This window comes from Caretta caretta, chromosome 2 (genome assembly GCF_965140235.1).
Source record: "Caretta caretta isolate rCarCar2 chromosome 2, rCarCar1.hap1, whole genome shotgun sequence".
Classification (NCBI taxonomy): domain Eukaryota; kingdom Metazoa; phylum Chordata; order Testudines; family Cheloniidae; genus Caretta; species Caretta caretta.
Window position 1 is genome coordinate 24,886,241 of NC_134207.1, and position 15,195 is coordinate 24,901,435.

General features: G+C 40.3%; 1 protein-coding gene across 3 annotated transcripts in view; it reads right to left on the minus strand.

Moving 5' to 3' along the window:
• Positions 1-15,195, minus strand: part of COL14A1 (collagen type XIV alpha 1 chain) — a 171,493-nt gene that overhangs the window by 133,643 nt on the left and 22,655 nt on the right. For 2 of the 3 annotated variants that reach the window (XM_048841563.2, XM_048841564.2), the window contains exon 5: positions 14,046-14,144. The exons of the other annotated variant lie outside the window; for it this stretch is intronic. In XM_048841563.2, coding sequence (XP_048697520.2) covers positions 14,046-14,144 — 99 coding nt within the window. The remainder of the gene's footprint in view (positions 1-14,045; positions 14,145-15,195) is intronic. 3 annotated transcript variants of the gene reach the window in all.

Sequence of the window (15,195 nt, forward strand, 5' to 3'; positions counted from 1 at the left end):
CGATGCATGTTCACTTTCGTCATCTGAGTCAGATGCCACCAGCAGAAGGTTGATTTTCTTTTTTGGTGGTTTGGGTTCTGTAGTTTCCGCATCTGAGTGTTGATCTTTTAAAACTCCTGAAAGCATGCTCCACACCTCAGCCCTCTCAGATTTTGGAAGGCACTTCAGATTCTTAAACCTTGGGTTGAGTGCTGTAGCTATCTTTAGAAATCTCACATTGGTACCTTCTTTGCATTTTGTCAAATACGAGTGAAAGTGTTCTTAAAACAAACAATATGTGCTGGGTCATAATCCAAGACTGCTATAATATGAAATACATGGCAAAATGTAGCTAAAACAGAGCAGGAGACATACTATTCTCCCCCAAGGAGTTCAGTCAAAATTTAATTAATGCATTGTTTTTTTTAACAAGCATCATCAGCATGGAAGCATGTTCTCTGGAATGGTAGCTGAAGCATGAAGGGGCATATGAATGTTTAGCATAGCTGGCACATAAATACCTTTTGGCACTGGCTACAAAAGTGCCATGTGAATGCCTGTTCTCACTTTCAGGTGATATTGTAAATAAGTAGCCAGCAGCATTATCTCCTGTGAATGTAAACAAACTTGTTTGTCTTAGCGATTGGCTGAACAAGAAGTAGGACTGAATGAACTTGTAAAACTTTAGTGCCTACATTGTTTTGTTTTTGAGTGCAGTTATGTAATAAAAAAATCTACTTTGTAAATTGCACTTTCACAATAAAGAGATTGCATTATGGTACGTGTACGAGGTGAATTGAAAAATACTATTTCTTTTGTTTATAATTTTTACAGTGCAAGTATTTGTAATAAAAATAATAATATACAGTAAGCACTGTACACTTTGTATTCTGTGTTGTAATTTAAATCAATATATTTGAAAATGTAGAAAAACATCCAAAAATAGTTTAAAAATTTCAATTGGTATGCTATTGTTTAACAGTGCAATTAAAACTGTGTTTTTTTAAATCATGATTAATTTTTTGAATTAATCGCATGAGTTAACTGTGATTGACAGGCCTGCATGCTATGATTGTTTAACAGTGTGATTAATTTTTTAATTGCGCTATTAATTATGATTAATTTTTTTAATCGCTTGACAGCCCTAGTCAAAACCCAACATCTTAGGGCTTGTCCACATGATGCGCACCAGAGGGCTGTAAACTGTAGAACAGTCTAAAGTTTAGCGCTCTAGTTGTACTGTGAAGACCCTTCCGAGGTGCTCCAAAAGGTACCTTGTGCGTTGCTGTAGTCCTGTAAGTAGTATGTTAATGCACACTCGCAACCTTTTAGTGTGTCAGCATGGTCTACACAGGACAGTTAGAGTGCAAAACTTTAGAGCGTGCTACAAGTCACACTCCTCGGGTGCACAATGCCACACATGTAGACAAACCCTTAGACAACCAATGAAGACCGGGTCACCTGAATGTGTCACCTGAATAACAAACACAAAAACAGAATAATATTTGTCTCGAAGGCCAAAAATATTTCTGAAAAAAGAATTCCAAAAGACAGACAACACAACAAGAAAAAAAGAGCCTTGAAAGAACCTGATCCTGGATTCCTTGTGCACCCTATACTCTCACTGAAGTCAATGGGGGTTTGGAGTATGCAACAAATGCAGGATAAGGCCCTGAGCAGGTTAAAAAAAAAAAGTACTTTGTTGTATTCAGTGTTTATACCCAAATTATCTGCTTTAGCTGTCACATCACTCACAAGAAATTTGTTCTGAACTTTTTATTTGATAGGTCTCTGTCCAGTGCAAAGTGTCTCATGATAGGATTGCCATCAATTCTTTTATACCTGTTACTCCTACACCAAGTATTAATATATAATTAAGGCTGAGATTTTAAAATGGATATTTTTAGTAAAAGTCACAGGCAGGTCACGGTCAAAAAAGAAAAATTCACGGAAGCCGTGACCTGTCCATGACTTTTACTAAAAATATCTGGGACAAAATGGGGATCTGCAGGTCCCCACACAGCCTGAAGGGGGCAGCTGTGCAGGGGTTAGGAGCCCCCTGCAGCAGCTGGGGGCTGTGGGGTACTCCTGCTGCCTGCAGCTCAAGGGGTCCCCCTGCTGCCTGTGCAGGGCTGTGGGGTGCCCCCACAGCCCATGGCAGCCGGGAGCTGTGGGGTACTCATGCTACGCGCAGCTTCAGGGGCCCACAGCAGCCGGGAGCTCAGGGGTTTCCCCCGCTGCTCCCAGCAGCCAGCAGCTTGGGAGATCCCTGCCACCACCCATGGTGGCCAGGATCTCAGGAGTTCCCCAGCCACCCATGGGAGCCAGGAGCTCAGGGGTTCCCTCACCACCAACAGCTCTGGGGGTTCTCCAGCTGCCTGCGGTGGCCAGGAGCTCTGGGAGTTCCCCGCCACCCATGGTGGCTGGGAGCTGCAGGGGCCGCCAAAGGCAGCAAGGGTACCCCGCCTGCAGACCCTGCAGCTTTCTACCACCACAGGCCGAAATCACGGAGGTCACTGGAAGTCACGGATTCCTTGACTTCTGCGACTAAATTGTAGCCTTATATATAATGTATCCCCCTGTAGGGAACTTGCTTTTGCCTTGCCACTCTCTATTCAGTAGTTAGAAGACTAGGAAACAATACCAATACCAAGATTATACATCCCTGCACTATCCCTAGATAATTATCTGTATGGTAGCACCTAGGAGCCTTAGTGATGGACCACGACCCCATCATGCTAAATGCCATAAAATGCGGAACAAGAAGACACTCCCTGCCCTTAGAGAGATTAAAATCTAATTGTGCTCCTTTCTTTCTAGGAGTTCACTGTTTTTCAAGTTTCTCTCATCCTCTATAATAGCCACGAATAATCTACTGAAGAGCCATGTTTCAGATTATTTTTCCCATTGCTACGTCGCCTTTTTTTCCAGAGTTTTGTCTAATTTTATTGTCTACCCATGTTTCTAATCTCACTAAGTCCCTTATTATTTCGCTAGCCTCACTCTGGTTTCTAGTACGTCCCCATTTTGTAACATGTGTGAGTTGAACAGATGCAGACGACATGTGGGAAGCCCAGCTGTGTGACATCATATTATACCCCCTATGATTAATGAAGAAGTTAAATCAGACCAGACCTAACCATAACTCCTGAAGTACTTTACTAGACACTTTCCTCAATTTGATGTCTCTTATAACTATCCTTTACTTATGGTCTTTCATACTGCTTTAAAACCCAAGTGATAATTCTCATATCCAAGCCCATTTTAATTGGATTTTTAAGGGTAGACCCTTATGGAAAAGTCCTGTAGAATTTAATACAAAATGATTTTTGAACTCACTTATAGAATTAAAAAGAGAATCATAACCCTCAGAGAGAATTCCGTGGGATGGTTAACTAAACTTTATACAAAGGACACTATTCTCTATTAAATGCTATAGATTTAGAATGTAATTTCTATAGAATCCTATTTCACCATTATTATATTGTATAGGACTTTTCCGTAAGGGGAGCTTCTATAATACAGCAGAGACACTGGCAGATCCTAAAATGGAATGTTTTTAGTTTTGTGCTTAAAAAAAGGAGTTCAAATTTACCAATGTTATCATTTGAATTAAGTCAGCCAACACTATGGAGACCACAGGAATCTCTATGTTGACTTGGTACATGATTTGGCTCATCTTTAGTTGGGTTTTGTAGTGGCATTTAAAAATATAAAAATGTAGAGTCTGTAAAACCATAATTTACATGGTGGTCTGCTATCTGCCCTTAGCAGAAATGATTACTTTCCAGCATAATGCAGGGACGGACTGGATAGTAACACTTCATGAATACCAGCAGATGAACACAGTTGCCAGAAGAAAGGAAATTCCCATCACACAATGCATTGGGCACCTAGACTTCTGGGCTTTATTCTTAGTTCAGCCAGTGGCTGGCTCCCTGTGTGGTTTCTATGAGTCACTAAAGCCAAAATTTGCAAGTTTGGGATCTAAAGCTAGGTACTTTTATAACCCACAGGCACCTAAATAAACAGTGGCACTCAGAGAGGAAGATGATGTTTAGTTTTCCCAGATTCCTGGGTGAGCGCTTAAGCTGATTTTGGTTTGTAATGTTAGGAGGAACCCTTAGATATAGAACGCAGCCTTGGGTGGTGCTGACACCACCTGACAGAAGGATTACATCATTCTTAGGCTGACATTGTGTGTATTTGATTGAGTCAAAATCTGAACATCTGAGGTTTTTTCCTTTTACAAAACCAACCAAATAGAGTTGCCCTCACTGAAATATGTTGACAGTTATAAAGAGATTTATAACTATCTGTAGACACAAACAGACAGATACACCATTACTGCTTAAAGAAAAGGAGTACTTGTGGCACCTTAGAGACTAACCATTTTATTTGAGCATGAGCTTTCGTGAGCTACAGCTCACTACTTCTTTGGAGAACAATGAAACACTAAATATTATGAAACTCTTAAGGCAGAAACATCTGCCAAAGTTTGACAGCACCTGTAAGCCCTCTAGGTACTGAGCTAAATTGGGATATTGAGCTGGAAAGTTCTTAGGGGAGCAGAAAAGATGAGATAAGAGAGATATTTTACAGGAAAGAGTTGATTACCCTTCCAGACCGAACTACCATCCCTATCTTCCATCTCTAGTATTTATCACACATCTAATTTAAAACAAAAGTTCCAAACATGAGTGTTCAACAAAAGGTGATTTTTCCACATTCTACTAGAACTAGCTAAATAAACTGAACTGAAGCAAGGGCACTACTGAGGTTAAATTTGCCTCTAAAGCTGCTGACCTACAGCAACCTTGCAAATTTCCTGATATATGCTGCTCTAGGGCCTCATTCTCCGAACTGTTATGCATATAAGACACTTTATATGCTCTATTATTTTCAGTGGGTCTACTTGTGTGAGCAAAGTTATTCCTGTAAGTAAACATTTGCAGGATTGTGCCCATTGAGCCCATCCATTTGTAGTATGGAGCCATCACAGTAATATTAATGAGAATATAATTCAGAGTCCAGTTAATTAAACTCTTCAAACTAGCAAATTAGGTTTCCAGCAGCAACTCAAAAGTGTTCCCTTCCAGTAGTGGAATCTCAATCTTCAGCTAAAACAATTGAGCTCAAGAGAAGAAGTGACATGAAGGAATGGAATGGAACAATTCATGCCAGACATCCTAATGTGAAGGTGGGGTCATCCCCTTGCTGACTGACAGTTGGTGAAGGATATTAATGGAGGTGCCAGCTCCAAAAATATCCCCATAACACTGAAACAAAATGAAAATTGGGGGGGCAGGATTGAGAAAGGATTAAAAAGATTCCCTCAGGAATTAGATGATAATGCAGAGGCCCCTCTCCCCTAGTCCCACATATTTGCAATTAAGTGGCAGGAGATCCATCCACCTCCATGAGGGAAAGACAGGGTCACCCAATTCTTAGCAACACACCTCCTCCCTGGTAAAGTTGTGTTCAATAGTTCTAGACTTCAATGGGCTCCTAACCCCTCTTGCAGTTGTGCACAGCTGTCACAACTCTTGTGCACTAGACAGCCCCAGCAGCATGGCAGAATTACGCAAATCCCACGAAGATATACAGACATGTTACTGAGTAAACAACCACCAAAAGATGTGCTCTCTCGTCCCTCTGACCACTGACAGAACTCTGTTTGATGGACGCTGGCTTTTAAAAAGGTGCTTTTTGACCTTTGACAGCAAACGAACATCTCTCCTGGATACGTTGGCCAGCTGTGGGACCAGCATTCATGCCATACCAGGTTTATCCATAGCTATAAAGCACCCATCACCATAGTTTTAATTCCTGCAAATCCACCATGACAATCCTTCAACGTGCAACTAAATATGGAAATCTATCTAAGGTGATTATGTGGCCTCCATTACTGTAGTATCTGAGCAGCTCACAATCTTTAATGTATTTATCCTCACAATGTCTCTGTGAGGTAGGCAAAAGCTATTATCCCCATTTTACAAATGGGGAATTGAAACAAACTAAGTGACTTGCCCAAGGTCACGTAGGAAGGCTATGGCAATGAAGGGACTTAAATCTTGCACTCCCAAATCACAGACTAGTGCTCTAACCACTGGACTGCTCTTCCTCTCTGCAGCAGTGCATATGGACAGCATCCTACACATTTATTTATAGACATTTCTATAGTGCTAGATTGAAGTATGGATTAAAGCCAAGAGGACTGGAAACACCATGAATACATAAATTTTTTAACTTTTAACTTCCCATTCCAGTCTATAATATGATGTTCACAAGTTGCTCTTTGACATATGAGGTCAGGTTGCAGTATAGACCCATTCTAGTGTTAATGAGAATATAATTCAGAATTGACATTATAAATTATATAGATATATATGGAGAGAGAGAGAAAAAAAATTACTGTGCATTGTTGACTGGAATCTCCTTTCCTCTGGCAACTGTGTTTTATGGTATTTGTATGCTAGAGGCTGTACTAGTACATAATTTGAGTTACAGAGTTGTTACCTCATCTGCAAAGCTTACTGTAGTGTAGAAACAAAGGGATGTACCTGAGATGTATACCAAGTAATTACAGTTTATATCATCCCTTGAAAGAACTTATCCTGAAATTCACACAGCAGCATTGTGCAAAGAGATCACACTGGAAAAATTTTATTATGAAAGAAAATATTCATCAAAACAATAAAAGCACAGTTGTGTGGAGAGGCACACAACTTTTATTTTATTTATTCTAAGGGTAGTTTTGTTTCCAAATATTACAGAAAGATTTACAATACTGTTGGATGATATATAGTCTAGGAACAATTAATATACAGTTTACAACTTTAACTGCTAAAGATTACTATTAATTATTATACCACTTCATACATGGGAGAAGAGGAAAGGTCCTCTCATGGATTGGTAACTGGTTAAAATATAGGAAACAAAGGGTAGGAATAAATGGTCAGTTTTCAGAATGGAGAGAGTGAACAGTGGTGTCCTCCAGGAGTCTGTACTGGGACCAGTCCTATTCAACATATTCATAAACGATCTGGAAAAAGGGGTAAACAGTGAGGTGGCAAAAATTGCAGATGATACAAAACTACTCAAGATAGTTAAGTCCCAAGTAGACTGTGAAGAGCTACAAAAGGATCTCAAAAAACTGGATGACTGGGCAACAAAATGGCAGATGAAATTCAATGCTGATAAATGCAAAGTAATGCACATTGGAATACATGATCCCAATTATACATATAGAATGATGGGGTTTAAATTAGCTGTTACAACTCAAGAAATATCTTGGAGTCATTGTGGACCGTTCTCTAAAAACATCCACTCAGTGTGCAGCAGCAGTCAAAAAAGTGAATAGAATGTTGGGACTCACTAGGAAAGGGATAGATAAGACAAAAATATCATATTGCTTCTATATAAATCCATGGTACACCTTCTCATAACACAAGAACTAGGTATGACCAGGGCTGGCTCTACCATTTCTGCCACCCCAAGCAGTGAAAAAAACTGTCGCCACCGAATTGTGGCCGCAGACGGCAGGAGAGAGAGAAGCTGCTGCCGAATTGCTACCACAGCCGGCGGAACGGAGAAGCTGCCGTCAAATTGCTGCCGCCGCGGAAACTCTGCCGCCCCTTTCTGACTGCCGCCCCAAGCACCTGCTTGGAACGTTGGTGCCTGGAGTCAGCCCTGGGTATGACACCCTGGCACCCCAGTGTTCACCACTGTCATGTAATTAGGATATGTTTTGTACAAAGTCTGCCTTGTGAGGTATCATTCTAAAAGTCTTGATCTGCGAGACATTGATATCTTGTTGGATTGTATGTGCGATCATCGTATGTGAAATTATGAAGTTTGGCTATGCATGTGTTACTGAAATATGTTGTGAGGTTGAAAACACCCACAAGCAGCCTTTCAGGTACAACAGTAAAAAGGACAAACAATGTTGATGGCTTATTGAGGAAATACACACAAGCACAAGGATTACCTCAGGAACTGTGTACAATAGAAACCTCTCAGAGATAGCACTATACAATGGGAGCTGTTTGACCCAGGTCACAGCAAAAGAGCTCTCCAGCAAGTGGGAAGAAGATATAAAAGGGGGACAATGACATCATGATGGGACCTCACTCTCCCTACAACAACACCTGAGGAACAAAGACTGAACACCTGGAAACACCTGAGGAACAAAGACTGAACAGGGGGGAAGTGATGGTCTCAGGCTGGAGGGATTTCTAGCCTGTGTATGAAAACCTGGTAAACCCAATCTGCGAAGCCAAGGCAGCTCGTGCCTTAAGAATCCACCAGCCTGTTTATCACTCAGGATGAGAATTTGCTAATTCATATCCTACCTATCTACCTACAAAGGGCCAAACTCTGTATTCCTTTACTGAGTAAGACTCCCACTGAAGCCAGTGGGAATTTATTAATTGTTCAGTTAAGGACTGGAGAATTTGACCTCTTGGGGGATTTGATAGCAGCCTTCAACTACCTGAAGCGGGGGGGCTCCAAAGGGGATGGAGTTCGGCTGTTCTCTGTGGTGGCAGATGACAGAACAAGGAGCAATGGTCTCAAGTTGCAGTTGGGGAGATTGAGGTTGGATATTAGGAAAAACTATTTCACTAGAAGGGTGGTGAAGCACTGGAATCGGTTAGCTAGGGAGGTAGTGGAATCTCCATTCTTAGAGGTTTTTAAGGCCTGGCTTGAAAAAGCCCTGGGTAGGATGATTTAGTTGGGGTTGGTCCTGCTTTGAGCAGGGGTTTGGACTAGATGACTCCTGAGGTCTCTTCCAACCCTAATCGTCTATGATTCTATGAATAAAGAAAAACAAGTTTCTGAGTAGCAGCATAGAACAATGCATAAAGAAGGCAAACGGATTAGTGCACAGTAAAAAAGTGTGACTAAAATTGAAAGAAATACATAGTGGCTGAGTGTCTATGGTAAAGAAAGAGCTTTGCAGTATATGCAAATATTTTTAAATCATTTTATGAAGCTGATGTTTTTGTAGTTGACTTTTCATCATTTTATAAGCAACTCCTGAATAAAATATGGGATGAGTTTTCCTCATGCTTACACTAGTGCTGAGAGAAATTTTTCACCAAAAACCACTTTTTCCCCCACACACAAAAATGAAGATTTGAGTCAATCAAAACACTTCGCAAATATTTTGCAAAATTCTTTTGGTAAACTAAAAAAATTATGAAAACCCCCTTCCATGTTTTTATTTTTTGATTCAAAACTACTTTGTTTAGAAAGTTACTTCTATTATGTTTTTTAAAAAGCACAAAAAACTAAAACAAAATGTTTTGTTTGACCTGAGATTAAGGTTTTTGATTTTTTGGAATGGCCAAACTGAAAAAGTCAGTTACTTGCACAGCTATAGCTTACACTACTGTAAATCCTTGATTCAGACCAGCATCACTATTCAGGACCTCATAAAGCATCTCCTGGACTTTAAGCAGATGCTTAAGTTCCACTGAAGTTAAGCAAGTGTTTACATGCACTCCTGAACAGGAATTAATTTAAGAACATGCTTAAATGCTTTACTGAGTTGGGGCATTTTCCAGGGGGGATAAACTGAAGGCAGTGGGGATAAACTGGTGTAAGTGAGAGGAGAATCTGGCCTGCATGTCTTAGGCCTCGTCCACACTACCGGGGGAGATCGATCTAAACTATACAACTTCAGATATGTGACTCCCCTTGTGCTTCTCATTCAGGTGGAGTACAGGAGTCAATGGGAGAACAATCTATGGTCACTTTAGTGGGTCTTCACTAGACCCACTAAATCAACTGCTGATGCATCGATCACCATGCGTCAATCCCCCAGTAAGTGTAGACAAGTCCTTAGTTTCTTTCTAACAGGTTGTAAGAAATATCTGAAGCCCTCAGAAAAGCTTTTTGAAGAGAATAGGATACATCTGAGAATCTATGAACCACTGTATGGACTGAAACAGAAAAACACTTGTGGAGAGTTGTCGGAAAAAACTAAAACGTCTGAAGAAGCATAGAATGTATTAACCCCTTTTCTTGCACAGAAAGGAGCTTTGTGCACAAACTGCTGGAGAACTGACCAGGTACAATTGCTGGAAGGTGAGTGGGCTGAAAGAGGTTGAGATTCTGTTAACTTTATTTGGAGAGTGAGAAAGCATACCCGACACATTAATGTGTGTGTGAAGTAGTCAGGGTCTCTTGTTCTTCTTTCTGGAACAATTAGAGTGGAAAGTTTTTTCTGGGTGCCTGCATTAAAGAGCTCAGACCTGCACTCCTTACTGAGGGACACCACCCCTTGAAGTCAAAAGATGTCTCAATAAATTGGGAATGCAGGATCATGGATGAGGCACTGGACCTATTGAAGTCAGTGTGAGTTTTCCTATATTTAACTGTGCACTCCTAGAGCAATCCTATCAGACGAACATGGCTGCTACTCTGAAACCTATCAGTTAAGTATTTTCAGCCATAAAATTCAGTGATCGACTTGCTTTTGTCCTTTTTACAAACTCCATAGGTAAGCTAAGAACATTTTCTAAGAGGTTCTAACAGCATAAGGTAGCTGCCACATATTCTGCTCTCTCACATAATGTCAATATTCAGTTCTACCATACTTTATTAAACAAATTATTGTTGTTCATTAACAGCTTTACCTCAAGATGTTGGGTTGGATTCTCTGCTCCACCAAGTTCAAAACCAGCCAGAGGGTTGCCCTGGAGGATTCTTCAGCCTGTAAGAGGAATCTCTGGGTATGTCTACACTGCAATAAAACAACTCGAGGGCTGGCCTGTGTCAGCTGACTTGGGTTTGCGGGGCTTGGCCAGTGGGGTTATAACATTGCAATGTAGGCATTCAAGCATGGGCTGGAGCCCAGGCTCTGGGATGCTCTGACAGTGTAAAACTGTCAGAGGCTGTTTAGCGCCTTCCTGTGCCAGCTGCCCACGCCATCTGTGGTATAAGGGGGAGAAGGGGACATGAGAGGAGCAGTGTATCATGGAGCTCCACTACACCTGATATACTCCACTGACACAAGGTCTGCCTACGTATTCTAGAGGTGGAAGTTAGAACAGCAGAGTGCGTACTCTAACTTCCACTGGCCACATGGCAGAGGATGAAAAGACACTGTAGCAGCTCCCTGGAATTGCTACTTTGTGATGCATCCCAAGTGCATCAGGGACATTATTTCTAGTCTTAAAATGTCAGAATCATCTTGAATTGCAATACTAGTGAAGCTCCTATAAGTCAGTCTAGTGTCTGCCCAATGCTCTCTTTCAAAGCATATATTCTACTATTGAATACCTTTCTCATACCATTATTATAGCTTCAAAAGTGATCTTGATCAACATGTGTGTTCGCGTGCATGCACTTTATATGATATAACACACACAAATTCTTTGAGTCTATTTCGACTGCTATATTTGAGGGGTTTAATTAGGGTTATATTAATATCCAGATTTTTAATTTTGGCATGAAGCAATTTATTGCTGGTCTCAGTTCATTTAGTCATGTTCAAAAAGTGTTTAATATCAAATGTCTAAGCATCATTTTTTATACTTTACTTTACCATGTTATTTTGTTCTTAACAATGTTTTAATCTGTCTTTCCCCAACTCCTCCCTCATTTCTTTTGAGCTCTCTCAAATCCAGAAGTATAAACTAAAGTGTTTAGCTATCAACTCATACAATTTGGATAACATTATTCTTCCTGCACCAATGTACCATTCTAGGTTCACTTCTGTCCTATGTATTTTACCACAGATGCAGTCGTATTCTACATAAAAGGTTTTTGCTAATGCTGTTGTCCAACTCCCATTAAAATCAATTGGCCTGAATTGCCATTACATTAAATAAAATCTGCACCTGTACAAAGTGAAAGTCTGCGTAAGGTTTAAGCCAGTGAAGAATCCAGCCTAATGATATCTTTATGTTGACTTAAATGGGGTTGGATTGGGAACAGAGCTGTACTGAATTAAAGTCAGGATCCACAAAAATAGCTACAAATAGGGCAAAAAAGTGAGCTATTTCCAAGTTTTACTTTACCCCAGCACACACCCCAGCTTCACAGAAAACCTTCAGACAAGACCAACAGTTTTTCATAGAAAACTTTTGCATTTCTTCTGAGCATATGGCACACTTCCATTTTGGTATTCAGTACTAACCATCAGTATTTACATGGAATGTGAAGACCTTCAAAGAACTAAAGCAAGTTCTGAAGTTAAAAGATTTAATAATTTTTTTAAAGGACTGAATCATGACATGGGGAGGCAACAGACCACAACTTTCTTGTGCCAGCTTCATCCTCCTTTCTCCAAACTTTGCAGATAGACTTAGTTCTGCCTCTACTTCTGGTCTTCCTGAAGGGTGTAGTAGATCCTCTCCTGAAATGTGGCTCAGGGACCTTCTCTCTCTCAGCCAATTCAACACTTTCTTCAAATGTTATTACAGGCCCAGCTTTTTCTCCCTGGCCTTTTTCACTTCTTAAGCCTCTAAACAATCACATCTTCCTTCCCTAACCATCTCATTTCCCCCAGCTCCCAAATATTTGACATTCTCCCAAATACTAGGTCAGATCACCTCCATCCATATTACATCAGCAGATGCAGCGCACAGTTTACAGTACCATACATGCTAGTGAACTTCTTTCCAGAAACTTCTTTCCAGTAAACTTCTTTACATTCTGTATGGAACGTGAAGACTTAGTGGCAAATTGGTATGAACAATGCTGTACAAAACCAAACTGTATTAATTTAGATACTGTCTTGTAATTCCTTGCATAATGACAGGTTTCAGAGTAGCAGCCGCGTTAGTCTGTATTCGCAAAAAGAAAAGGAGGACTTGTGGCACCTTAGAGACTAACCCATTTATTTGAGCATGAGCTTTCGTGAGCTACAGCTCACTTCGCCCATTTTTTCATGGTCTGTGTGTATAAAACATCCTCACTGCATTTTCCACTTTATGCATCCGACGAAGTGAGCTGTAGCTCACGAAAGCTCATGCTCAAATAAATGGGTTAGTCTCTAAGGTGCCACAAGTCCTCCTGTTCTTTTTGTCTTGTAATTATTGAACAGACATATAGGGTATAATCCGAAGCCCACTGAAATCAGTGGAAAGATTCCCATTGACTTCAGTGACCTTTGGACCAATAACATAGTGCTTGCACTACCATGATACAGAATAAAATGGCACTGGAGAGGTGAGAACCTTGCAACTGTCTATTTATTGCAGAAAGATTATCTCAAGCTCTTCTTGCCCTTGCTTGCTCTGCATATCGTAGATAACTGCTCATGGGAATAATTGCCTTCAGTGTTATTTCTGAAAGGAGGATTTCTTTTAAGAATTCAGAACCAACAGGAAGCTATGTTAGGTGTTAAATGCAGAATGGATTTTCTTGTATGTGCTATATATACTGGAAATGTTTCTGATGACTAGCCCAGTCGCATTACCCGTCCAAGTCTGCTACATTTATTTTTGTTAATCTGTAAAGAATCTCTCTCTCGCACTCAAAATCAAAACATCTAAAATAAAACTTGTGTAATGACACATAATGACATGTAATGCATGCATAAAACAGACATTTGTACATTAAAATCAGGTAGTTATGCAAGGTTGATTCTAGAGGGCAAAGTAATAAAATATGACAATTTCACATCAGTTCCAAGCATGAAAGTCATAGTCATTATTATATATATACTATGTTGTATATTGACTAATGAATGGAAGTGAAGAAATCAGGCAAGACTATCTGTTTTATGCAGGTTCAAAAGAATACTTTCAATTATTTTTCATGCTGTTTAGTTTTAAAAAACTCTGTTTAAAGATGAAAAATAGAACAGCAAAGTAAAGAAAACTTTCTATTGTAGCTAATCAAATATCCAGGGTGAATAAAATTGCCTTTTACTTATATTTAATTGCTATAATTGCCATCAATGCAATTAAATGCAGATAATTATCTTGGAAAACAAGTGAAAAAAAAGTCACTTATCTGTAATGAGGAAAATGGTTCGTGTAATGGCAGAGTTATATATTTAACTGGCTATTAATGTGACATCACAAAATCATATTTTTTGACATTCTGACCTTCTGTAGATGGAGATGGTTTACTCCCGTACCCTTGACCTTCTGTACCCTTGACCTTGGATTTACTTGATGTTTCCTTCTTTCTTTCTAGATCTTTAACTACAAAGATAAAAGGAAATGTATCAGACTGGGAAAAGCTTAGTTAAATGTATCATATTCTTCCCCCATACCAGAATCTTCATGCAACATTTGTACAATTTGCTTATGCAGCAAACGGCAATTGGGTTGTTTGTTTTCTAATCTCAGTCATGTTCTTGGTAGGTATTGGTGAGAGTGACTCCTCACTCAGGAGAGTCCCAGCACAGGGACATCAGTATCAGGACCTAAGTTGCTTCTACTAGCAGAACCCAAAGTTTAGGAGAGCCTTTGGTGATGGAAAATCTGCCCAGAGGAAAGACACAGGAGTGCAAACCTCCTGCTCCACCACCCCAGACAATTGGCCAGGATGGCTAGAGAGTGGGAATGGGTCAGGAGGACAGAATTCCTCTCCAGTCTCTGGCACCTGGTGAATTAATGCCAGCTACTATATCCCTCCATGAAGCCCATGCCTTGGGCTGCCTCCTTCCTGCCTTCTTCAGGGCACCACACACTCCCACAGGAGTAGGACAGGTCCATAGCTCAGACTCCCATTGTGCCTAGCCCTCACATGGGCTAAACAAGTTAGGGGTGGGTGTGAAGGCTCCTTACACCCTTCCCTCATCCATAGCAGGGAGAATTCAGCCTGTTTAGTGATTCCCAACTTTGTATTATAGGCCAGAGGGATAATTGTGATCATCTAGTCTTTGCATCACCCTGTTCTTCCCACCGAGAAATATTGTGGCAATATCACATCTAAAGCCCATATGAATGCAGTCAACTTTGTGTGCGATATAGTTTTTCTACAACAAACCCTCTCAGAATTGTTTTAGGAAATTAATTGGTGTTAACATCCATGCAGCTGCCACAGTGGCTAATGATCTAATATGCCACCTTGAATAGCTTTCAGTCTTGCCAAGAAGGGATGTGTTTTTCCTGTGGCAACAGACATACGTACTTATAAAGAACAGAAAATAAATTCTACCCAGATTAAAGCCTTTAATTTATATAGGGCTGATTTATGACCAGCATTGATCATTATTTATATTATACTGTGCATAGAGGCCCCAGCCAA